The sequence below is a fragment of the Arvicola amphibius genome, chromosome 1 (genome assembly GCF_903992535.2).
Source record: "Arvicola amphibius chromosome 1, mArvAmp1.2, whole genome shotgun sequence".
Classification (NCBI taxonomy): Eukaryota; Metazoa; Chordata; class Mammalia; order Rodentia; family Cricetidae; genus Arvicola; species Arvicola amphibius.
Window position 1 is genome coordinate 198,703,055 of NC_052047.1, and position 26,452 is coordinate 198,729,506.

General features: G+C 39.3%; 1 protein-coding gene across 1 annotated transcript in view; it reads right to left on the reverse strand.

Moving 5' to 3' along the window:
• Pdzd8 (PDZ domain containing 8) overlaps nt 1-26,452 on the reverse strand; it is a 58,038-nt gene that overhangs the window by 6,476 nt on the left and 25,110 nt on the right. The window contains exons 3-4 of the mRNA XM_038324947.1: nt 14,749-14,851; nt 1,534-1,696 (exon numbers count right to left, since the gene is read on the reverse strand). Of these exons, the coding sequence (XP_038180875.1) occupies nt 1,534-1,696; nt 14,749-14,851 (266 nt within the window). The remainder of the gene's footprint in view (nt 1-1,533; nt 1,697-14,748; nt 14,852-26,452) is intronic.

The following is a 26,452-nucleotide window of genomic DNA, read 5'->3' on the forward strand; positions in this document are numbered from 1 at the left end:
ACCATGGTTTTGGCTGAAGGAGTCAAACTTTTCATATTTATACAGACAGCTATGTAATGGATGAGTCTATTCTATGTCCCAAGTGTCCATGAGCCAGGAGCACTAAAACAACCTGCAGGTGGTGGTGGTGCATGCCTTTACACCAGCATTTGGGAGGCAGAAGGTGTGTCTCTGAATTCAAAGTCAGCCTGGTGTACAGAGCAAGTTCCAGGACAGCCACTCAGGACAGCGAGGGCTACACAGAGAAACTCCGTCTTGAAAAACAAACAAAACAAAAAAGCAAAACACAAACCAAATAATCAAAAAGTAGAGAGAAAAGCAGATTCTTAGACCCTACACCAAGTTTTCTGAATCAGAATGACTTCTAAATACTAGTGCTTGGTGACTGTGGTATGAAGGGCACTGTGCATGCCATGATCAGAGGGATTTCCACGTGAAAATGCTTACTTCACTGACCTCCAGGTATGTAACTAAATTGTTTTCATTATCTCAATGTCAAGATGGATTTGAATCAAAGCAGAGTTTCCCTACTATAACCAAGGATAACTACTTTTTTACTGCGACCTGCTTTACTTTATTGTCTTAGCCTGAAAGAACACAATATTCTTTTTTTTTTTTTTTTTTTTTTTTTTTTTTGGTTTTTCGAGACAGGGTTTCTCTGTGGCTTTGGAGCCTGTCCTGGAACTAGCTCTTGTAGACCAGGCTGGTCTCGAACTCACAGAGATCCGCCTGCCTCTGCCTCCCGAGTGCTGGGATTAAAGGCGTGCGCCACCACCGCCCGGCTCACAATATTCTTAAAAGAATAGTTATATCCAGTTTTATGTGTTCAAAGCCTACAATATGTGGGCCAGGTACTATGAAGTCTGAAAAGGCCTGGATTATTCTGTGCTACTGTGCACAGATGAGTTCTATTGTTAGGTATATACACTCAGGCAAATAACTTGCCTCAATTTTTATTTTTATTATTTACAACAATCCAGCTGACAGGAAGGTATGCAGTATGTAGGTTACATATTTACCACAGATTTGGGATGGGTTCTGAAAAACAGCATACTAACACACCACTGGCAGTAGAGCCTCAGAATAGTATTGGATGTACCCTTCCTCTTAAACAAGGAATATTAGTTTCTCTCCTACTAATTTTCTAGTCCTACAACAAGATGTGAGTGTTGCTAATATCAGCAAATGCAGTCACAGAAGTGACAGATGTACAAGAAGGGATAACCAGCTCTTCATTTCACATTCAATAATACACACAGAGGAGGAGGTGAGAAGGGAGAGCAAATTAGAGAAGTTCTAGTAAGGTGGTTTCAAGATAAATTATGTTAAACACTTAGAGATTAGGGCTAATCTGGCAAACATTTTACAAGTACATTAAGATATATTTTACAATTCTGTTTATAATGATGCTTTTCTGTTATAAAACTATCAAATGCTTGTTTCAAATATAGGGAGAAGGAAGAGAGAAAAGCCCTCCGCCCTCTTTTGTAGTTTCTCTGTAACACTAAGTCATACTTCACAGTGTGTAATTACCTCCAATTGCAATGAGCCGATCTCCTCGCTGAAGATCTGCAATTGCAGCAGGTGAGTTTGGGGCCACGGTTTCAATTATGACATGCCCAGCATACCCATCAGTTGACTGAACAAGACGAAGTGTAAGTCCCACACTCTGTAAATTCCCTTTTATTAATTCAACCTTTGATAAATGGTTAAAAAAAGAAAGAAAACATTAAGATAACAGTAAGAGAACGTAGCAGTCAGTCAGTTTATGAAACATGGTGACTGTATTTACAGATAAATGAGAGTTGACACCATTCCTATAACAGTATAAATTAGCACACTTCCAGATTATGATAACTTGAAAGTTGCCTATGCTCCGGTATATGGCCTCATACCCATGCGCATGCTAGCAACACCAGCTCGACCAAGTAGATTATCTTTAAAGGGAGGAGGTGGAACAGAAGATGATAATGAACTTAGAGAGGAACATGTTGTGGGGTGGTCTGGGTGAGGAGCTATTGGCTGTGGAGGGAGAGAGTTATTTTCTTTGGTTGTGTGGCCATCACTAGTAGTTTGCCCATGCTCTAGTGGAAAACCCCACACCCATGCACTTTTGATAAGCAGTAACTGGACTCAGTGAGTTATTAAAAATTAAGAGGACATGAAGTTGGGAGAGAGGATGTGTTGAGGACGGTCTGAGAAAATTGGAGAAAGGAGTGGGGAGAGAACATGATCAAAATATCTGGTATACATGTATGAAATTCTCAAAGAATAAAAGTATATCAAAAAAAAGAAGATATGAAGGTGGGAGAGGAAAGGAAGTATGGGAGACACTGGTCCTGGGGAAAGTGGGAGAGAGAATTTTGATTGAATATGATCAAAACATATACATCAAATATCAAAATATATACTTTCATGAAATTGCCAGACAATAAATAACACAATGTAATCAATATGTCTTTTTAAAGTAACCATACGTATAGTAAAACATTTGGAATAAACAACAACAACAACAACAAAACGCTCCTAATCATACTCTCTAGAGTTACTGTTAGAATTTGCATTTGCCTATACTTTAATACAAAATTGGGAATTGTTTCAAAACTGAGACATGGTGAATACAATCCTGAATATTTATTTTCTCAAATTCAGTGGGAATCACCTATGTCATTAGATGGGCTTTGGAACTCTACTTTTTATGTATAGAACTGGACTTCTATTTTCAAGCAACAATGCATCAAAAATATTAAGGGTCTGGAGAATAGGCTCGGCACTTAAGAGCCCTGGGTGTTATCCCAGAGAACCAGGGTTTAACTCCTAGCACCCTATGGTGGAAACTCCAGTTCCAGGAGACGTGATGCCCCCTTCTGTCTTCCACAGACAATGCACAGATGTGTTACACAGACCTAGGTGTAGGCAAAACACCTATACACATCATAACATAAAATCTTTAAGGAAATTTAAAGCTGGGTGTGATGGCATACACATAATCACAGCTCTTGGAAGGAAGAGGCAGGCAGATCTCTGTGAGTTTGAGGCCAGCCTGGTCTACATGAGTTCCAAGACAGCCAGGCCTACACAGATAAAACTGTAGAAAGAAGAGAAAGAAGAAAAAAGAAAAAAAAAGGGAAGGAGAAAGGAGATATTATGAAAAACATTTCATATGTACGGACAGTGTACAATGTACAGACTTTCTTCCTTATCATTATTTCTTAAACAACACACTGCTGAATTTTCCATAAGGATGTAAAGGAAGAGAGAACAGATATGTTTTACTAGACTTATCTGATGAATGAGATGCAGTATTCTCTAGACAACATCTCTCAGTCATGCTTTTTAAGGATTTGTTTTTAAAATTCCTGCTAATATCCAAGGATGTCTGTTTCTGTTTTTAGGGCTTTAATATATAAATTCTGCTTAGTTAGAAATTCACTTTTCCTAATTGGTGACTGGTAGTTGGTAAGAGAGACCTTATTAGAAACTGTTCTTTAGTTTTTGTGTTGATAGGTTTTGTAAACTATTAAGAGATTTGTTTATTTTTTGAGACGGGGTCTCTTGCAACACAAGCTGGGTTCAAAGCATGTAGAGGCAGCAAGCCATGAACTCCTGGCTACCAATGTACAAACTTAGCTACTGGTAGTTCTTCATGAACATGCTTACCTAATCAAGTGTTAATGTTACAGTCTTATAGACCAGATTATGATAATACACACTTTTAATACCAATAGCCACAATAACACACACTTTTAATCCCAGTGGTGCATGCCTTTAATCCCAGCCCTAGAAGGGAATACAAAATGGGGGCAGACAACTCTCTCACACACACAGTCTCATTCTGAGATTACTGGAGGCAGAATCGCCATTTCAGACTGAGGTCGAGGTTAAGAGCCAGTGGACGGCTGTTTTTACTTTTCGGATCTTCAGGTTGAATCCCAATTTCTGACCCTGAGCTTTTATTAACCGTGCTTCAAACATGGACAAGAATATGTTTCTCTTTATGACTTGTACTAATGGAGATAGTAGATTCACAAATTATGGTTGTGATCTTTAAGGACAGTGGATGACAAAACAAAACAAAACAAAATCTACCCATCTAGAACTTTCAGCAGGCCTGGTGCTTTCTATTTGGACAGACAGAAGTGTTTCCAGCCTGGCTGCAATCTGTGCTCTGTAATCTGAGCAAACTGAATTGACAACTGGTATTCTGTGAAACAGTTACATTTCTAACACATTTGTCTGCCAACTATATAAATGTTTACCTTGCAAATCGTTAGATTTATGCAATATAGAAGTTGTTCTAGCTTTAGAAATCTTAAAAACATGTTCTTATTGCATTTTTTCACTGTATGTGTGTGGAGGAAACAAACCCAAGGGGAGGTGGTTCTCTGCACCATGTAGGTTCTGGGGTCAAACTTAGGTTGTCAGGTTTTAGTGACAGAGCCATCTTGTCAGCGCTAATTTTTAGAAATCTAAATTATAATTTAGACCTTGGGAATAAATATTTAATATAATAATGATAATTGTCTAAGCCCCTGATACCCAGAATTAAATTGCCCATAGTTTTAAAGATCTATCATTACAGTTTAACCTATTCATAAATTTTTGTGAGGTGAAATTGCAGAAGTAAATTTTTATGTCCTTGTCCCAATGATGACAATAATCTCCCCCATCTCTGTCCACACACCCTCACATTCCACGGTGCTTAAATGGGTAGATCTGCATAGGATAAGAATGAATTCTAAATTATATTTTCTCACATGAACTATAGAGGTAAACATTTTCCTTACCAGAATGGTATTTACCTTTTTAGTGGTTAATATTCAATGAATAGCTAAAATCCCACAAAAATTAGCTTACTCCCTTAAGCCCTAATAGTTATAGCAAATTAAAAAAAAATTCTGAAGGACAACTAAAATGTTACTTGGAATAGTTCTGTATTCAGCTGGGTTGAATTCTGGCTCTAAGCATTAGTTTCACAAAATTTGGAGCGTGATGTGTTGTTCTGTGGTTGCACCCTCCCCACTTCCATTTTGAGACAGCTCTCACTGAGCAGCCCTGGCTGTCCTAGAGTCCACTGTGTAGACCAAGACGGCCTCCAACTCATGGGGTCCACCTGCTCTGCCTCCAGTGCTCAGTGCTGGGACTAAAATGCAGGCGCTGTCACGTCTGGCTTATGGCATTTATTTATAAAAAGACTATACTAGTTCATATTTTTCATAACAAAAAATTCCTGATGCAGAATATTGGTGAAGAGCAGAGGTTTACTTAGCTGTCTGGAGGTTCACTGGTATGGCACCAGTCAGCTCTTGTGAGAACTACATAATACGTGGTCTCACTCACTACAATGGGAACACAATAGAGCAGAAAGCTGTGTGGAAAGTCCTTCTGTATATATGTTGCTTTTATTGCTTAATGAATAAAGTTGTTTCAGCCAATATTTTAGAAGTGTAAAATCAGGCAGAAAATCCAAACAAAGAGAGTAGGTAGAGTCAAAGAGACACCATGTAGCCACTAAGGGAGAAAGATGCCAGAACATTACCTGTAAGCTACAGCCTCATGGCGATACAGATTAATAGGAATGGGTTAATTTAAGATGTAAGAGCTAGCTAGGAATACGCCTAAGCCACTGGCCAAACACTCCATTGTAATAAACATAGTTTCTGTGTGATTATTCGGGTCTGGGCAGCCAGGAAACGAAAGCACAGTTTCCATTTACAGGAAGCCAGAGTAGTTCAGCTGGGCTCCTTTGTAACTTGTTCTTTAGAGAGCATCAAGTATCCAATGAAAGCTACTTTAATTTTATTGAGAAAACTCTGTGACCCAAGGATGTGCCCTAAGGGTTCACTTCCTTAAAGGTGCTAGCATCTCCTATTTTGCCAAACTGGGGTCAAGCTTCTAACACATTAACCTTTAGGAGAAACAAATCATATCCAAGTCACAGTGAAGGGGCCACTATCTTAGTACACTGGGCTGTTGTTGTGATTCAGTGAAACTGGGCATAAATGTCAAATACAGGCCAGATACCTACATAATCTTTCCTCAGAAAGACTTTCTTTTCGGCGGGGGGGGGGGGGGGGGGGGGGGGAACGGGACGGGACACGGGACAGGCTTCTCCAAACAGAATGGCAGTTTGGCCATCAGGTAACTTAGCTTCTAAAGTAATTGAATGGTCAATTAGGACAGTATCCTTCAGTCACAAAGATACAATAAAGACACAGAAATGCACGAGAACAGAAACATCCTTATATAAATACAAATGACCTAAGAGATCTAAGGAATAAAAATGGTCTTCTGCTTAGGTTCAAAAGGCTGCTAAAATAATTCCATCTAAATAATCAATACACTTAAGGTTTCCTCTTTTTAAATTTGATTAAAGCCTTTATTAATGCTTTGACTTGAAACAAATGTAAATTTTATGCAACCATTCTAGTGAAATAAAATGCTAAGAAAAGTAGGTGAAGGCTGAGGTTGTTATGGAAACAACAGCATGGAATACTCATGTCCTTTGAAATTTCCGTCCGAGAGACAGCTCTAAATCTGAGTCACCAAATCAATCTTCACCTTTACATATTAACAGTATACTTGTGGAAAGTGATTCATATACTACAACGTCTGTGGGAGACTTAAGGAACGTTTTCTAAAAAAATAACTATTTATTTTGAAATAATTTCACAAATAACAGAAAAGTTACAGCTTTTTCCTATTTACCCTGAGCCATATCTCCCGACCACTGTTTCAGCACATTTGCCTTTCTCTTACACACCGTTGTCCTGAATCATCGGACAGATGCACAGGCTACTTAAACAGTCCCTAACAAGGACATTCTCTCAAATAAGCCACCCTCCTTCTTTTAGTAAACCTGCTTATGTCAGAGTCACCATTTGGCTCTAGATTTTATCTTAGGAATAGTTTCCTGTGTCTATGTATGTGCATGTCTGTTGCCCTTGGAGAGCAGAAGAGGGCTCCAGTTCATAACTGGAAATCTGGAAGCAGAGTTGTGGATAGTTCTAAGCCACTATATAGTCCCAGCTGCTGAGAACTGAACCCAGATTCTCTCCAAGAACAGCTAATACTTTTAATCACTGAGTCATCTCTTCATCATCCTGGCTTTCTTATCTTAAAAAACAAAGAAAATTTGCAGAATGCCTCTGATGTTTGCTAAACTGGGCAGTATTTTCTCTCTGACTTAGTACATATGGGTAGTAAGGTGGATACCACTTAATTGCATGAACCCTGGCAGTACCTTTAATACATTCCTGAACCACCCATGACCCAGCTCTGCATCCAGCATCTGTGTATGACTCAGAAAAAGTCATCTGGTAAAAGAAAAGAAAAAGAAAAGATTTTGTGGGAAGGTGCTACCGCGCTTGGAAAAGCATGTTAGTTCTGGAGTTGTTCTTGGCTCACTGTAAAGTAAAACATCTTAAGAAATAGAACCTAAAAGTAATGCTTATGTTCTGTGACTATTACCTCTTTAGTTTTCTCAACAGCAATTTTTTGCATGTGTTATTGTGTACATGTGTGCACATGCGCAGACCAGAGGTCATGTGTTTGTGTGCATGTCTGTGTATGCGCAGACCAGAGGTCATGTGTTTGTGTGCATGTCTGTGTATGCGTAGGCCAGAGGTCAGCGCCAGGTGTCCTCTGCTGTTCTCCATCTTCACCTTACTTCCCAAGACACCTGGATCTCAGTCACCTGTCCAGAGACAGGATGGCCAATGAGCTCTAGGAATCTGCCTGTCAACACGCCACCATTCTTGGCTTTTACACAATGCTGTAGAGCAAACTCAGTTTTTTCATGCTTAATGGCAAACCCTTTACCCACTGAGCCATTTCCCAAGCCCCTTCAACAGCCCTTAAAAATAAAAGTAAAGGCCATGCAGTGGTGGCACACGCCTTTCGTCTCAGCACTTAGGCAGAGGCAGAGGCAGGCTGATCTCTATGAGTTCGAGGCAGCCTAGTCTACAGAGTGAGTTCCAGAACAGGCTCCAAAATTACACAGAGAAACCCTGTCTCAAAAAAAAACAAACAAACAAATAAATAAATTAGAGGTGGGGATGTAGGTCACTGCTAGAATACTTGCTTAGCATGTTTAAGGCTCTGGGTTTTATTCCCTAGCACTGCTAAAATATCAAATGAATTTTAGAGCCGGGCAGTGGTGGCGCACGCCTTTAATCCCAGCACTCAGGAGGCAGAGGCAGGCGGATCTCTGTGAGTTCGAGACCAGCCTGGTCTACAAGAGCTAGTTCCAGGACAGGCTCCAAAGCTACAGAGAAACCCTGTCTCGAAAAACCAAAAAAAAAAAAAAAATGAATTTTAGTTTTAAACCACTATATTATGAAACTACCATTTCCCCTATCCTATATGAAAGAAGAGACTTAAAGAGAGGGCATGAAGTCCAAACAAATGTTCAGTTTGAAAGTTCATGGGAAGCTGAGACAATAGCACTGAAAATACAAGAACAAAGTCAACATCCAGTCCCGAGAAACTCCATCTCTGGGCTGCCCTTTGCTCACCCATCACTTCAGACCTAGGTTGTTCAGAGTGTCTGCTGCGTTCTCTTCTGTTTACCTCCTCATCTTTCTGGCTACCTCTCTAAAACTCTTCCATTCGCAGAGATATCCAAAGCCATTTGATTCCATTTTTTTATCTCCATAATCACTAACTAGTTTAGCTGTCCATTCTTCTCTACTATTTCAAGTCTTCCCCTTGCCTGATCACATCCTTGAATCTACTCAGCTCCAATATATTGCTGATGACCTACTTCATGCCAGGAACTATGCCAGACACAGATAAAGAAGCACCTGCCTCTCATGAGATTGTGAGAAGCATTATCAGTCTTATTTACAAAATAATAAAGTATGTGTAGAGGAGCCGAGACGGATTTAGACCCTGACGTGGCTATGCTGCCAAAAGGAGGCCTGGTTAAGACTCAAACCCCACTCTTAGCCTCCTTAAAGAGAGACTCTGACGAACGCTTTTGTTCAAAAACCTCCATAGTCTCTCCTGTTTCTCAGGTGCTCTCTAAAGCTTTTATTCTTGAAAGTTTTTCATTTGTCACCTCTTTAACACATTACTTACTGGTTTTCCCTCAGTAGAAGTGCACCATTCTTTTGCACTGAAACTCTGACATATTCTTTTTTTTTTTTCTTTTTTTTTTTTTTTTGGTTTTTCGAGACAGGGTTTCCTTGTAGTTTCTAGAGCCTGTCCTGGAACTAGCTCTTGTAGACCAGGCTGGCCTCGAACTCAGAGATCCGCCTGCCTCTGCCTCCCGAGTGCTGGGATTAAAGGCGTGCGCCACCACCGCCCAGCAACTCTGACATATTCTAATAGCAACACATGATGCACACAGGAATGCTGGTCTATTTCTCTTGACAAGAAGGATCATAAAATGAATTATACCTAATATTGTTACTTCCTCCTCATTTTTAGTGGCTTAGATTAGCTTGATTTGAAGTAAACAATATTTTAACATAAATTCTTACTCCTTGACCGAATTTCACAATCATATCAGAGTGTAGAAAGCGGGGACAGAGAATTTTGTCCCTTATTTTTAACTAAGATGAACTTTTTAAGAGTGAAAATATTATGGAGGGTTTACTATTTATTAGAGCTGAAAGACATTTAACTTATGTAAGAAGCCAATTATAAAATGTTACATATGGTTAAAATTTCAGCAACTCCCCACTGTATTCTCAAATGTTATCAAGCTGAAGTAAACCAAAGTTTTCATAAAAGACTGACATTTTCAAAAAAGCTTTATTTGCTTTAATCTTTCTCTTCCTTTTGATAAGATTAAGACTGCAAATGGCAAATGGTTAAATAGGCACACCAAAATTCGACCTGCCAGGCATGTGGTCTTAAGTAAACACACCAAAATGCCAAGTCCTAGGCATCTGGCCTAATGTATTCAGAAGTCTGTCTGTCTCAGCTCAAATGTTCTCACTTAAAAATTACAGTTTTTCTGAGTCCTTTTAAATCCTCTGTAGGCATTGTCAATAGTGTGTAGACAGATCTAGAAATGTAGATTTTTATTCATTATTATCCAACAAGGCTTCTGAAAGTCTCCATAACTAAAAAGGAAGTGAAGACAGTTCAATGTTAAATCACGCCAAGTTATTTATTTCAGCAATGCTGAATACACTCATGAGGTGTTCTTTTGATGCTTTTAGTACTGCCAGAAAGAAAACACTACATCACTAGGTACTATATTTGTAAGATTTGCACATGTTAAAAACAGCTCTTCACAAAAGCAATATTGAGTAGTAAATCTCATCTGGTAGAATTCCCCATCCTAAAGATTTTTATTTGCTTAACAGAGAAGGGAAATATTCAGGGAAGAAGAAAGATCAAAGTATGACTAAAAGTCATCCGGAAACCCTAACAGTCTGGAAGAAAAACTGCTAAGGGCACTTGGAGGCTCCTGTCCAGAGAGCTACATTTAGTCTTCCCAGAATAGTCACTGAATATGCAGAACAAAACCAACCAAGGCACTTACTGAAAATTATCATACAAATATAACTATAACACTCCAGCGGTGACAAGTATTTAGCAAACAGGTTTGTGCAGAAGTGATAGTGGCGGTAGGGCATGATGACTCGCAAAGAGGGAAAGTTCTGGAATCTGGAAAGCGAGGGCAATCTATAAAGGGAATGACTAGTTGGTGAGAGAAGAACTGAGCTCCAAAGGATAACAGAATAAAACTCAGATACCAGCAAAAGAGGGAGGTCACTATCAACCTTAGACTGAAGGATAGAGGTAAGAAGTAAGATTGGGGATTGAGCATCAAGTAGAAACTGGAATGGTGGTACTGTGGGAAGCATGGGCCAAAGAAGATAAACCAGCTGCCAGACAGGTTCAAGGTCAGAGGAAGAATACCCTCGTTTCTCTGGTCCACGCTCATTCCCCAGAAACATTTCACATCCATCATCTACAGGTAAAAGCTACTGACATTGAAAACTTGAACTAACAGCTGTCTGAGGTCAGCCCTTTCCAGGAATGAAATAGGACAAAAGTCCAGGAATCTATCTGAACAAGGGCAAGCAAGCTAAGGCCTGGCTGGCACGAGCAGAATTCTGAAGACTATAAATGTGTATGGAAAAAGAAGCTGGGTTAGCGTGTATCACACTTTTCAAGAAAAAATTTTAAGACAATTTAGGAGGGTGCACAATTACTAGAGATGTACTGCACAGGATAAGGCTAGTAAGAAGGACTGAAGGCTAGCATGACTGAAGATGAGAATGCCTTACTAAGAAAAGGTAGTTAAGCTACGTGGCTAAACATAGATAACAATTATGAAAGAATTATGGGTTAATTTAAGTTGTAAGAGCTAGTTAATAATAAGCCTGAGAAATAGGCCAAACAGTTTATAAATACTATAAGCCTCTGTGTTTATTTGGGACTGAATGGCTGTGGGACCAGACAGGAAAGAAATTTCTATCTACATACAAGAAGACATGGATGTGTTGGCACACACTTGTAATCCCAGTGCTGGGGAGGGAGCAACAGGTAGATTCCCTGGAGCTCACTACTCAATGACCAACCAGTTTAGCCTACTCAGTGAGTTCCAGGCCAGTGAAAGATCCCACTTGAAAAAATGAAAGTGGACATCCCTAGAAGAACAAGAAGTGAGCCTCTGGCCGCAACACGAATATATACCAACACTTGCATGCACACATTCTCTCTCTCCCCTCTATCTCCCCCCTCCCCCCTCTGTCAGGTTTCCCATGCTATATGACTCAGTTCTGCCAAAAAGCTCTTAGATGAAAATCCCTGGAAATAGTGCCTAGAAAAGCATTTAAGGAGGAGATACAGGTAAAGTACTTGTTGCAAAAGCAGGAGGACTTGAGTTTGCCCCAGAACCTGCACAAAGCAGGTGTAGCACCAAACTTCTGTAATCCCATGAGATGAAAGACAGAGACAGAAGAACCCCCAGAAGCTCATAGGCGGTTTACTCTAGCACATATAGCAGTAGTGGGAGGGGGGAATGGGTAGTATGACATCCCAAACTGTCCTGTACCCTGTGGCACATATATGCCTGGACTACCACTTATGCTCACTCGAGTGTGCACTCTCTTCTCTCCTCCCCTGACACACCCCAAACAAAATAAAGAAACCCAACTATACCGCCACGTTGGCTGATGCCTATCAATGATCTCCCTTGGACTTCATTATTTTTCTTGCAAAATGAATACTTAGGAGTACATCAGACATCATACAATCACGAAAACAAGACTTCATACTAAGGATGAAGAGACAGCCAGAATCCTTGGTTACAGTATTGCAAAGCTCTCAAAAGCACATTAAACTCTGGAAGAGAAAAGTGGAACAGACTTGTAATCCCAGCTTTCCAGAAGGCTGAAGCAGGAGGACCACAAGTTCAAGCCCAACCTTAAACAGATGTCACCACAAATAAAAACTCAACATCTGTGACCCCTGAGAGTCCCCAGTGCTGGGGCCAGGGAGGTGGTGACTTCCTTTCATTCTTCATATTCACTTCCACTAATGATCAAATTTACTGAATAAATTTCAACATTAAAAATGTACTTAAACTTAAAAATTGGATTTATACATAGGTAGACCATTAAATGATTTAGCATATCTGTTTTTAATGATGTGAGATTTAATATTCAAATTTCCAATATGTCAGAAAGTATCAAAGTCTATTCCTAATGTTTTATATTGCCTTGGAAAATAGCAATTTTTCTTCTTAAAAAACTTCAGTTTATTGGTTGCAGATACTATTGTTGACATTTTCAGTACCTGGCATAATTAGTAACCTAAAATTTTTTCTTGAAAACTACCTGTGACATATGCTAAGGCCTAAAATAATGATTCAAATTTAGAAGTCTTACTAACCTTTGCTGCAAAATATTATAGCTGTCTAATCTCATATCTTTGAAAATAAAGGAAATTGAAAATGCCAGAAGCAATGGCAAGTTATGAGCAACTCAAAGTCAAAATTTAACCAGACAAAATAATAATGCTTTTTCATACAGTTATGTATTTCAGCACAAATTCTAAAACTGGTTATTTCATTCCTTGGAGAAGCTACTTTAAATTGATTAAAAATGAAAACTTAAAAGTTGGGGCAGGAATAATGACCAGAAAGAGAGGGAGGGAGACAGAGACAGACAGACAGGCAGACACATATGAGAGAGAGAGAGAGAGAGAGAGAGAGAGAGAGAGAGAGAGAGAGAGAGAGAGAGAGAGATCTGTATCTGCCTGCCTTGAGCTGGAGAGATAAGCAAGCCTGAGGACTTGAATTTAGGTTCCCAGCAACCACATAAGCACTGTACCGACTGGGAGTGGTGGGTGCACCCTTTAATCCCAGTACTTGGAAGGCAGAGGCAAGCAAATCTCTACGAGTTCAAGTCAGCCTTGTCTATATAGTGAGTTTCAAGCCAGCCAGGGGAACATAGACTGTCTAAAAAGACAAAAGTAAATTAAATAAATGTTGGACATGGCAATGCTAATTTTTAACCCTAGTGCTGGGGGTAGGAGTTGGGAGCAAGATGGGGCACTGAGAATCAGATCCCTTAGTTGCCTGGCCTATTAGTATAGCCAAAACATGAACGCCAGATTCAGTTAGATTCCCTGTCTCAAAACAGGATAAGGTAGAGGGTGACAGAGAAAGACAATTTAGAGTGAGCTCTAGCCTACATACCTACACCTACACACGCACACACATACAAGCACACACACCACGCACGCACGCACGCACACACACGGAACTTGTAGTCTTCTATTCTACCATATTCACAATCTTCAACAACTCTTACAACTTTCTCACAATCCAGCACCCCAACCTCCTTAGCTTAATTCCCACTCAGGTCAAAATTATTCCATTCCAATCCCACCCACTTTTAAATTTAAGGGTGTTCCCAATAGTAAGTCTAAAGAGCATCATTTTCAAAACCCTGTTTTCTTTGGAGCAGTCGTCAAGCTCTGGCGACAGCCACCTTCACTTTTCTGGTTTACTGACAGCTCCTCCTTCTCTACCCCAGTCTTCTACGATCTCACACTTTAGCTGACACTAGTCTCACGGGAGCAGTACCTCTTCTTGTCTTCCACTGTTTCTCCAGCATTAGAAACAGTGCCTAGCATAGAGCAATACTGTTCATAAAATACTGCTGAGTTAATAAATGTGAACTCACAAGCCTTCTGAGGCATTCTGTAAAACCATTCTAGGGGCTGGGGCGATAGCTCAGTCAGTAAAGTTTTTGCCTCTGCAGCATGAGGACTCTAAGGTAGACTTCCAAGAATCCATGTTTGTTTGGTTTTTGTTTTGTTTAATTTTTTTAAATCAGGCATGGTAACATGAGAGAGGAAAAGATAGGTGGATTTCTGAGCTCACTGGTCAGCCAACCTAACCTACTTGGTGAACTTCAGGCCAGTGTGAGACCTTGATTGAAAAAAAACAAAGATAGATGCATCTAAAGAATTTCATGGAGCTCTGGCCTTTTACATGTGAATTCACATGTACCCCTACACACATACACAAATTACAACCTGAAACAGCACTAACATTTTTAAAAGACAACTGAACAGATTGCTGCTTGTTCTGCATGCCCAATACCAGCTCCAGGTGATCTATTTCATTAGTGATGGTGCTGCTGGTCACTGTTAGCCAGACAAATAGTAACAACTGTCTGCTTATGACCAACAACAAATCTCGGAATACAGAAGCACTAATAAAGGCATGCTCACAGAATAAATCTTACACAAATGTAAAACTACCCATTTTACCGTCTTAATAGAACTCCTTTGTTTTTCTTCCCAAACACCACTGCTCAACTCAAGTGTGCAATGAACATTTGCTTCTCTGTCATAGGATCCAAAAATGAACAACCTGCAGAAAAAGACAGAACAGGCAGGGTACTGTACCAGTCATATGCAATAAATATCTCCTTTCTCATAAACACAAGGAGAGGCAACGTATTACTCCATTACTATTTTAATAACAATAACAAAAAAGAAACATTTGTTACACCCTCTAGTGGAAAAGCCAAGTAAGTAAGGCTCAAGTTGGAGGTTTCTTAGGCAGCTGGTGTTCGGTGTTTTAAACAAACAGAACCATGTAATCATGAGGTAAAACAATTGGCCAGATATCTCTATGTTATAGTAAACAAGACAGAGACTTTCAAGAAAGACTTTTGGATTTAAAAGCGAAACAAGTTGGAGAGTGATGCATATAGGTACATATCATTTCTGTAAAATTTAATATGCAGAAGGGTACTACAACTGAATATCTGCATGCATATTGATTTTACCACCTAATGTGACCCTAGTTAAATAATTTGCTTTCCTAATCTCTTTCCCTCTCTGGAAATTTTAGAATAAAAACAGCATTACTTACTTTTCAGGAAGAACAATTTTTAAAATTAAAAGAATATACATAAAGCATACTTAGTTTTTTAATACATGAAGTACTTAGCCGAGGGCTAAACAAACAATAAGTGCTCAGTATTTGTTACTTCTTCCCTTTAAAAAATGTGAATCAATGTTTTGCCTGCATGTCTTTCTGTACACCATGTGTACGCCTGCTGCCAAGAGAGAGTCAAAGCCTCCAGAAGTAGAGTGACAGACAGTTGTGGGTGCTGAGAATCAAACCAGAGCCCTCTGGAAGATGAGCCAGTGACCTTAATCACTGAGCCATCTCTTCAGACTCTTTTCCTACCTTGAAAACAACAGCCACAGAATAAAGAAAACACCTAACCATGCTTAATATTCAGTTATAAAGACACAGCTCTAATTCTGAGATGACATAAAACTTTTCTTATTGGAGTAAAACAAGAGTATTATCCTAAGTCTAACTTCTACAGTATGCACCCTCATAATCAGACTGTAACCTGCCAGTTTGTCTCTGGAATGAGCTTATGAATAGCTTTAGCATTTGCCAGCATTTTAGCCATTACTCTATTATTTTATCACTATGTAAAGAGCACAGGCAGGAATGAAATAATGAAAGAAAAGTGGAAAAATACACCATGGACATGTGAGGAAATTGCGTCCTAAGTTTGGAGGCACTGAGCAAGCTCACCAGATCACAGTCACATCTCACAAACTGGGTTCATAAACTGAGAATCCCGAATAATTTTTGACAGTGGGGAACAACATCCCTAAATTTAAATATTAGAGAATCTTTTAAAAAGACTTTAAACTTAGTGCCTAATAAACTGTTACCAGAAAGAAAACAGGTCAAACACATCAAGAAATTCCCAACTTTAAAAAGGCTGAGTTTTTAAACCAACCACAATTTTCATTCACTGAAGCTCTGCTGCCACCATCTGTTCAGAGAGCGAACTGCCTCCCGCTTCTCCAGCAAGCAGAGCTCCAGGCTCCAGACAGGTATGCTAATGGTCACGAGTCACCAACCAGAAAGTGGAGCTCTTAGGAATTATTCCTCAGATCATAAGCTATTTTACATTTTTCACAGTAAATTCAAAATGTTTTTAAAATAACATAACATATAGCAAAAAATTTAACTCAAAGCAGTCACATTATTAAATGTGAGATATACAAAAACTACAAAACTCAAAAGAAAAACAAAATCCTGCCCTAGACTACACTATGCTTTATTATGACACAAAGTGTAAGTATCAACATAAAAGAAAAAGACGTAAAATTAGATTCACAAAAGGCTGGTATCTAGCTCAGTGGCAGAGCACTGTCTAAAACAGGTACAAGGTCCTGAAATAGGTCCTAACACAGAAATAAAACAACAAAACCTATTGTGAATTATTTTTATATTTCAAAGGGTACCATCACATAAATGAGACAATTCCCAGAACAGGAGCAAATATTTTCAAATGAATTTGATAAAGATAAGTATTTAGGAGGAAAAAAGTTACAACATAACAATAAAAACTAAAATAACACAATTTAAGAACAGGCAAGAGAGGGGGCTCAGAAATTAACCACTTGCTGATCTCTTGAAAGAATACCTGGGTTTGGTTCCCAGCACCTACATCTTACAACTATTTGTAACTCCAATTTCAAAGCAACCAACCCTCTCTGGCCTCCACGAACACTGCATGCACATGGCCCACTTGTTCTTAGCCAGGAGAATACAACTCAAACCATTTCAGGCCAACTAGAGTGGCTATAATCTTTAAAAAGAACTGTTTTTTAAGAGACGTTGGTGGGGTTATGGAAAAACCTAAATCTTCACACATTACTATTTAAATGTAAAATGGTACAGTGACTTTGAAGAAAAGTTTGTCAGTTGCTTAAAAAAATTAACATATGGGGCTGGAGAGATGGCTCAGTGGTTAAGAGTATTGCCTGCTCTTCCAAAGGTCCTGAGTTCAATTCCCAGCAACCACATTGTGGCTCACAACCATCTATAATGAAGTCTGGTGCCCTCTTCTGGCCTTCAGGCATGCACATAGACACAACATTGTATGCATAATAAATAAATAAATAAATATTAAAAAATTAACATATGACTTAGAAATTCTACTCCAAAGAAATATTATATTACAACAAAATAAATACTAGAGCACTCTGCAATATGGATACAATGGAAGGTTGCTAAGTCAACGGAGCGAGTCAAAAATGAACACATAATTTCATTCACACTAAATTTTTAGAATAAGAAAACTTATAGACAAAACCCAGAATCATTATAGGAAGCCATGGTTCTGGACTGAGTTCCTCTATTAGGCCCCCAAAGAACAAACTACTAAACCAAAATGAAGTCACTCCTGTTAAATGTCAATCATCTAAGCTAGAGAGATGGCTCCAGGAGTAAGTTGCTTGAATTTGAGTTTGGACTCCCATCATTCACATGAAGAGTCAGGGATGGTGGCATGTGCCTCTATCACTAGTGCAGGGGTAAAAAGGGGAGACAGGCAGAGCCTGGGGTTCACTGGCTCTCTGTGAAATAAAGGATGAGCTCCAGGTTGAATAACAGAGGTCTAAAAAACTAAGTCTTGAGTGATAGAGAAAGACACGCGACATTCACCCTACCCCATCCCACACGCTTTACACAATGTCACAGGATCAAACTGAAACTTTAAGGAAGTAAATGGATCCCCAAACAGACCAATTTGTCCTGAAAACAGATTTCAGCTGACCTCTTCTGCTTTAACCTTGAATAAATGGAGGGAGGGAGGGAGGGAGGGAGGGAGGGAGGGACGGACAAATGGACGAACGAACTAGAGAAATGGTTCAGGAGTTCCAAGCACTTATTTTTCTTCAAGAGGCCCAAGTTCATTTTCCAGCACACACATCAGGTAATGCCGACTCCAGAACATCTGACACTCTCTTTGTGTCTCCATGGAACACACACCCACTCTCACAAACATAAAAAAGAAAAAAACTTAAAAAGTAACCTGATGTTAACCGATGAGCTTTTCTCACTATTGTTTTTCTGTTCCTTTACAAAAGCTAGCGTCCAGTGTGCATGCTCATGCCCTTTACAGATTGGGGGTTAATCATTAGGTCTCTAACTACATTTAGCACACTTTTGTTTTCTGACCAGGGTAAAACTAGAAGAGATTGAAGGTCGACTGCACAAGGGCACGAGGTTATGAGCACGCACAAGGTGAGCTTCTGAAGATAATGGAAGCTACATTAAGAGGCTGACCGACACTTTAAAATGATGCGTCCTCCCTGGATTACACAATCACGGACCCAGTATAGGTCTGAGCTAGGTCCTCAGCATATGCCTTAGCATTGTGTAGTTTGGTGTTCTTGTGAGACTTAACAGTGGAAGCGTCTCTGACTCTTTTGCCTGCACTTAGAACTCTTTTCCTCCTACTGGGTTGCTTTGTCCAGCCCTGACATGAGGGTTTGGGCCCAGTCTTACTATAGCTTGTTAGGCCATGTTCAGTGGATACCCCTGGGAGGTGTGCTTTTTTTTTAATCGGAAAGGGAAAAGTGGATCTGGGGGAGAGAGGCTTGAGAGCAGGAGTGGAGGGAAGGGAAACTATGGCTAGGAGTTAATACATGAAAGAAGAACGAAAGTCTTTTTTTTAAATAAAAAAGATGTTTTAAAGAAAAATAATGGGTAATTATACCAATAAATAATTACTTTTCTGAGACAGGATAATAAGATGTGTCAAGTACTGAAAATATAACAAATGTTTGATTTACTATTATGTTCCATTATATTGTGACAAGACAAATTTCAATAAAATATAAAGTGATTATCTGACATAGATGTAAAAGACTATATTAAAAGTATAGAACAAAATAAATGCCAAATGAAAATAAAATGTTAAAAGGTATTATCATAAGTGTTTAGCATCATTCTTAAAAATGAAAAATTAAATCATAAAAGGGGCTACTTTTCCTATACAATAGTCTTGGAGGATTCACAAACAAATGCAAAGTAGAATTTTAACACCTAGGGGCTGGAGAGATGGCTCAGTGGTTAAGAGCATTGCCTGCTCTTCCAGAGGTCCTGAGGTCAATTCCCTGCAACCACATGGTGGCTCACAGCCATCTGTAGTGAGGTCTGGTGCCCTCTTCTGGCTTGCAGGCATACACACAGATAGAATACTGTATACATAATGAATAAATAAATATATATAAAAGAATTTTAACACCTAAATTATTCCCTCTTATAAATGAATTTTAAAATTCTGTATGAACAGGCTTCCATGAGGAACTAAATATTTTACCACAAATGTGCACATAAAGCTATTCAAAGAATGAATCATTTTTTTATTTTTAAGATAAAATGGGCTTATATTTATGTGCTCTTTTATTTATTTCATAAAACTTATTATAAAGTTTGCAAATAAATGGAAAAAAGCACATACCCTTTCTATTAAACTTTCATATGGAAACTGCTTCCCCTAATATGTGAAACAAAAAACAGTAATACAATTTTAAGACTCTCTTCACATAATTAAACACTTGTTCTTGGAGGATGTCAGAATGGAAGCATGACTTGACTCTCTAAATCTCCCCCATAAAAGCCCTCAATATAACCAGGAAACAAAAGCAAACACATCAATAGCTATGACAAAGCCCTTTATGTGAGTGCGGTGAGACTCACAATACTGCAATGACAAGAACAGGGCAAAAACAATGTGGCAGCCATGCTTACAGACAACAAAAACCAGCAAGCAAACAGAAGCCTGCGTTGACATAAATAATTAATCTTAAAAAATTGTTAATTTGTGATTTATTTTTTCTTCTAGTCTACTGACACCATTCAGCCTGATCCTATTTCAGGACTGTGGCTGCAGAAAACAGTGATGGGCGTGAGCAGAAGGAAGCTGAAGTTTTAAGGATATTAAGTTAAAGGAGACACTGCAAAGCCAGCAGAGAGAACTGATGAACACAGCACCTACTACACACCCTCAAGCTTGGATAGTGCCAAGAGAATGACGCTGGACTCGTTGTAGTGTTTTTCCATTTATATGACAAAGCAAGCCTGTAACTCTTTGAGATCTATTATAAGACTAAACAAATAAATCAACGTGCTGATGCTGTTGAGTTATAAAATATAAAATGGGAGAAGAGCCTAGGAAAGGAACAATTTCATGAGGACAGACTAGAACTAGACATATCAGGTAACTCCTGATTTCCAAATTCTTCATATTTACATGTTACACTTACACATGGATGATACCGTATAATGCACTGTACCCTCAAACTGTGAGTCAAGTCACTTATCAGGTATTCTATCAGAGTAACAACAAAAGTAACTACTCGAGAAAACTGGTACTAAGAAGTAGGGCTGTCGCTGTGACAAACCTATGTGGTTCACAGCCTTTTAGACCTGGCTTAAAGGAGGAGTGTGGAGGAGTCTCGAACACTGGGTTAGAAAAGCCTTAGAAAGTGATAAGCAGAGCTAAATGGACCACTGTGTTAGGAATCTTGGAGACCAGAATACTGAGGAAAACGTAGACAGTAAGAGGCCCAGATTATGACGTTTCAGACAGGGAACAAGAACTCTATCAGGGATGGGCTAGACACCCTGTGTGTTGCATCCTGGTAAAGAATGTGGCTGCCTTCTGCCAATATCCTGAGAACTTGATCCAGGCCGAATTACAAAACAATAGTCTGTTTTGTTTGACATCGGAGATGTCATGACAGGAGAGCATTCAGGCTATGTCATGGTTATTGCTTTCTGCTCTCATCCAAGTCTACAGTGAAAAAGAGCAAAGAGTGGGGCAGAAAGTTATAAAAAATGAGCAGTTTGTGAGGAAAATTTTGAGTGAATTTGAAGTTATAGATAAAACAGATTCAAAACTAGCTATATGTACCTAGTTATTACTAGCACGTTAAAGAGAAACACTGCTCTGCACTGGGACAGGAGGAAAGGGGCTCACTCATCAAAGGCTCTGTCTTGTAAAAATATGGGGATATGCAGATAAAGGGGTTCTCTGCCTAAGGAACTATTTCACCAGGTCAGACAAAAAGGTAATTGGAACTGTGGTCTAAGGGGACCAGGCTTCATCCCAGCTGAATGTAAAACCTGGCAGTGTGATCCACATGGCACTGGTTTCTCAGGAATGGCAAGATGTGGCAGAGTATCTGCAACGAGGATACTGCCTGAAGCTGTGAAGGTGAACATTCCAGAATGCTGCACACGCCAGAATCACAGGTCATCTGCTGAGAAAAGCTGAAGGCAAGGAGCAAAGTTGGCCTGAGAGAGAAACTATGTGTGCTATACGCAGCAAAACTCGGGGACAGAACTACCCAAGCCCTCTGAAGCCCAGACATAGTAAGGATTGATCAAAACATATACCCCACATATGTTTAGCATCTGGGACTTGGCGAATCTGTCTAGCAGAGGGCCTTACACTCTGAAGCATGCGCATGAAGGCCGGGGGATATTTTGGGTGTCATCCTCTATTGCCTTCCATCTTAGTTTTTGAAACAGAAACTCTCATTGAACCTGAAGTTCTTTTTCAGCTGAGCTGAGTAGGCAGCAAGCTCCCAGGATCTGCTTGCCCCCACATGCCAATGAGGGGTTATAGGCTCATGCAACTATGCTCACCTTCTAAGTGGGTGCTGGGATGAATTAAAACTCAAGTCTTTTTCCTTGCGTAACAATCACTCAAAAAAAGACTTTAACCATGGACATCTTGACAGTGTTGGATTAAAGTTAAAAACTGGGGGTGGTGGACTTCTGAAGTTGGACTGAACACATTTTGCATTGTGAGATGACCAGGAGCCAATGGAGACAGCTTAATAGTGTTGTGATTGAATGTCAAATTGACAAGAAGTAGATTGTGATTTTTACTCTTGATCATTAGATTTGATGGAATTTAGAATCACCATGCAAACAAACTATGGCCATGACTATGAGGAGTTCCTAGGTTAGGTTAACTGATAGGAGAACACTCACCCTAAATATGGGCAGCACCAGTCAATGGGCCAAGGGTCCTGGCCAGAGGAGAAAGGGAGTTGAGCACTCTCATTCCTCTCTCTCTGCTTTTCACCTGCTAATGCAATGTGATTAGTAGCTTCACACTCCTGCCACATGCATGTCTTCCTCATCATGATGGACTGTCAACAAAAATGATCCCTTCCTTCTCTAAGATGCTTTGCTGGGCTTCGATCACAGCAACAAGAACTGTAACTACTACAGACAGAGAGGAATTATAATTGCTGAAGACTACAGGTCTTCAGATCACAGCAACAAGAAATAAACAGGTAAGGGAGGTACAGGAAGAGAGAAGGGCAACGCCTGTGGGTTTCTATATGTCTATCATACTTAACATTGAAAACAACAGACTTTTAAAGGCGTATTTTTAGAAACCAAGAAAACACCACCCTAAAAGCTGCTGAGAGAACACAGGACTTAGAGCAGAGCAGATCTGACCTGCACTGCACTGTCCAGCTGAAAGGAGAACAACAGACTGCCCTGAATGGACTGCCTTGAAGTGCAGCACCCTCCTAACAAAGCTTTATTGATCATGTTTTTGTTTTTCAAAGTGTTGATAAAATTAGCCTCTCAATGTATCTATTACATCACCCTATATCTTTCACATAACAATATGATAAATCCCTCTTAGAATTGAGAGTCAGAATTATTTTTACTTCAACATGTGTAATTTATCAGAAAATATGTGAACTTTAGGAAAATAACTACCTTGACTTAGTAGCTCTATAATGTATACACATTTTAAAGCATGTCATAAAAGTTAGACACACTTTGCCAGTTAAAAGAGTTAAAGTTAAAAAATAAAAGTAAACTAAGAAATTCTTTAAGTTTCATTTGTAGTGGGGGAACTGATCTCTGTATAGCTGTTTTTGAGGCAATTTAACTTCTTAACATATACACTTGAGCTCTCTCTCTCCTCTCCTCCCTCTCTCCCTCTCTCTCTCTTTTTCTTTTTCTGAGACAGGTTTTCTCTGTGGCTTTGGAGCCTGTCCTGGAACTAGTTCGTGTAGACCAGACAGGGCTCAAACTCACAGAGAACCACCTGTTAGGAATTTTTCCTAATGTGAGCTCTCTGCCAACGCAAATTTCCAATCAAGTCAAATCAAAACAAGCCAAATCAAGAAATATCCAGGTTTAATGGGATTCCTGCGCTCTCCAGTGGCCCCGAGTGGGAGCCAGGAGGCCGTTAACAAGACCATCAGGAGAAAGGAAACGGGACCACATGGTCCTCCTTTGGGTGCTCACATAAATACTCTGTGAGAGTGGTCCTGACCCTGCATGCTGGGATTGGGAGTCCAGACCAATACAGCTCTCGGGCCTGGGGGCTGAGATAGATGCGAGGGGCTGTGGCCTAGGCTCTCAACACCACCTGCCTCTGCCTCTGCCTCTGCCTCCCAAATGCTGGGATTAAAAGCATGTGCCACCCCACGCCCCCCACCCAACCCCCGGCTACACTTGAGTTTTACAACCATCTCTAACTCTAGTCCTAAGGGGATCAGATGCCCTCTTCTGACTTCTGCAGGTACCAGACACACATGGTACACATACATACTTCAAGCAAACCAATCATACACATAAAAAATAAATATATCTTGCCGGGCGGTGGTGGTGCACGCCTTTAATCCCAGCACTTGGGAGGCAGGGGCAGGCGGATCTCTGTGAGTTCAAGGCCAGCCTGGTCTACAAGAGCTAGTTCCAGGACAGGCTCCAAAACTACAGAGAAACCCTGTCTCAAAAAAACTATATATATCAATTTAAGATATATATATATATCAGTTTAAGATATATATATATATATATATATATCTTAAAATTTCATTGGGAAAATATATTCTCAAAATCTTTTAACATATAAGTTTGATAAAAACCTTCATGCATGCTTTTAAGTCTACAATTACTTCAAAATAAATATATAAAATGTTTAAAAACTATTCTGATGTGGGACAATAATCTATATTCTGCCAATTATATTTTAAATAAACACTGATTGGCCAGAGCCAGGCAGGAAGTATAGGCAGGACAGACAACCAGACAGGAAGTAGAGGCAGGTCAATGAGAACAGGAGAATTCTGGAAAGAAGGAAGCACATTCCTCTGCAGTCCTGGCCCTGCCACAGAAGAAGCAAGATGTGACTGCCTCACTGTAATAAGTACTGAGCCATGTGGCTAAGATATACTAGAATAATAGGCTAATATAAGTTATAAGAGTTAATAAGAAGCCTGAGATACTGGGCCAATCAGTTTATAACTAATGTAGACCTCTGTGTAATTTCTTTGGGATTTAATGATTACAGGAACTGGCAGGACAGAAAACTCAACACTATTCACACACAATTTTTCATTATTTCAAACTGAACAGTTTAAAAAAATAAAGTTTTTATAGGAGCCATGGCTGACCACAGATAATGAGTATCATATTCCATTTCATAGAGTAGGAGGAAAATTACTGGAAGTTTTTTTTTTTAGTATTTATTTATTGGAGTGTGTGTGCGTGTGTGTGTGCGTGCATGTGTGTATAATTACTAAAACCCCATCAAACTTCAGCTCACCACAGCAAGCCAATTCAGAACTTTAACTATCTATGTTCAAATGATTTACAGAAACATTTTTAATTGTCTTACATTTAAAATTTTTTTGAATGTTCTATTAAAAAATTTTCATATCAGTAAGTAATTAATGGTGAAAATTATCTCAAAGGTATTAGGCCTTTATGTCATCTCCAAAATGCAAAATTATAAGTAAATGCACTTTTATTTTTCTTTCCTTTTTGCCCCTTCTGCTATCATTTTCTGTTTTGGAGATGATAATAAACTAAGAATTTTATATTCAAAACAAGATAATTAAAATAATACTATGAAAATTTCTCAGTTTGAATCACATAAAACCTATCTGAATAGGAAGTTCTATGTTTATATTAAGTAAAAAAAGAATTCTATACTAAGGAACAATGGAGGTGGGCAGAGAAATAGTTCAGTGGTTAAGAGAAACTGCTGCTCTTGTGGAGGACCTGGGTTCATTTCCCAGCACCATGTGGCAGCTTAGTGTCCATAACTACAGTTCCAGGGGATCAGGACCTTCTTGTGGCTTCTGCCAGCACCAGGCACACACAGTTCACTAACATACCTGCAGGCAAAATCCTCACACACATAAAATGAAAATAAATAAATAAATCTTAAAGAATAATAGAGTATACGTGATGGTTAATGTTGGCTGTCAAATAAATATGGGATCCTCTAAGATGCACACTTCTGTGTGGGTTTGTAAAGTGATTTCCCACAAAAGATCCTCCCTTGGAGCAGGAAACACCTTTCCCTAGCAGCCCATGTGTTCTAAAGAGATTCAAGTAAAAAATAACACTGCTTTTGCCTGCCTGCCTGCACTTCCTACTGATGAGAACATCCATCTACCCTATGACTATCATCCCTGCTAACATCAGAAGCCAGCTCCTTTAGCCTTCCAACACAGACTGAATACCAGTGGCTCTCCAGGTCTTCAGTGCTAGCCTCATGACTGAGAAGCTACCCAAGTCTTAGAATCTCTAGTGAACAGCCAGCTGTTGTTGAACTAACTAGTCCCTGTTGTGTATGTCAACCTTTTAATAAGTACTCTTTCTAATATACAGTCATATTATCTGTTCTCCTCTTCTAGAGATTACTAAGTAATACAATATAGAAAAAATGCTAAGGCTTCACTATGAAGCCAAAAAGGTTAGGATGAGTTGAGAAAAACAACTTATTTTCTCCCTAAACACTTGTAATTAATTCTTAAATTATATGAACGATGACATTTTTATCATAAAGCCAGCTTTTATCTGTTTGCATTTATTAAAAACTATGTCTAGAAAGTTATTTTAATAGTATACCCATTCCAAACATGAAGTTGCCCCCTACTTAAAAGTATGAGCTACTGTTCCAAGCATGTAGGGCTAATATAAAAATCTGATAAAGCAAACTATTTACCATAATTTCCTCTTTTTTTTTTTTCTTTTGGTTTTTCGAGACAGGGTTTCTCTGTGGCTTTGGAGCCTGTCCTGGAACTAGCTCTTGTAGACCAGGCTGGCCCTGAACTCACAGAGATCCTCTTGCCTCTGCCTCCTGAG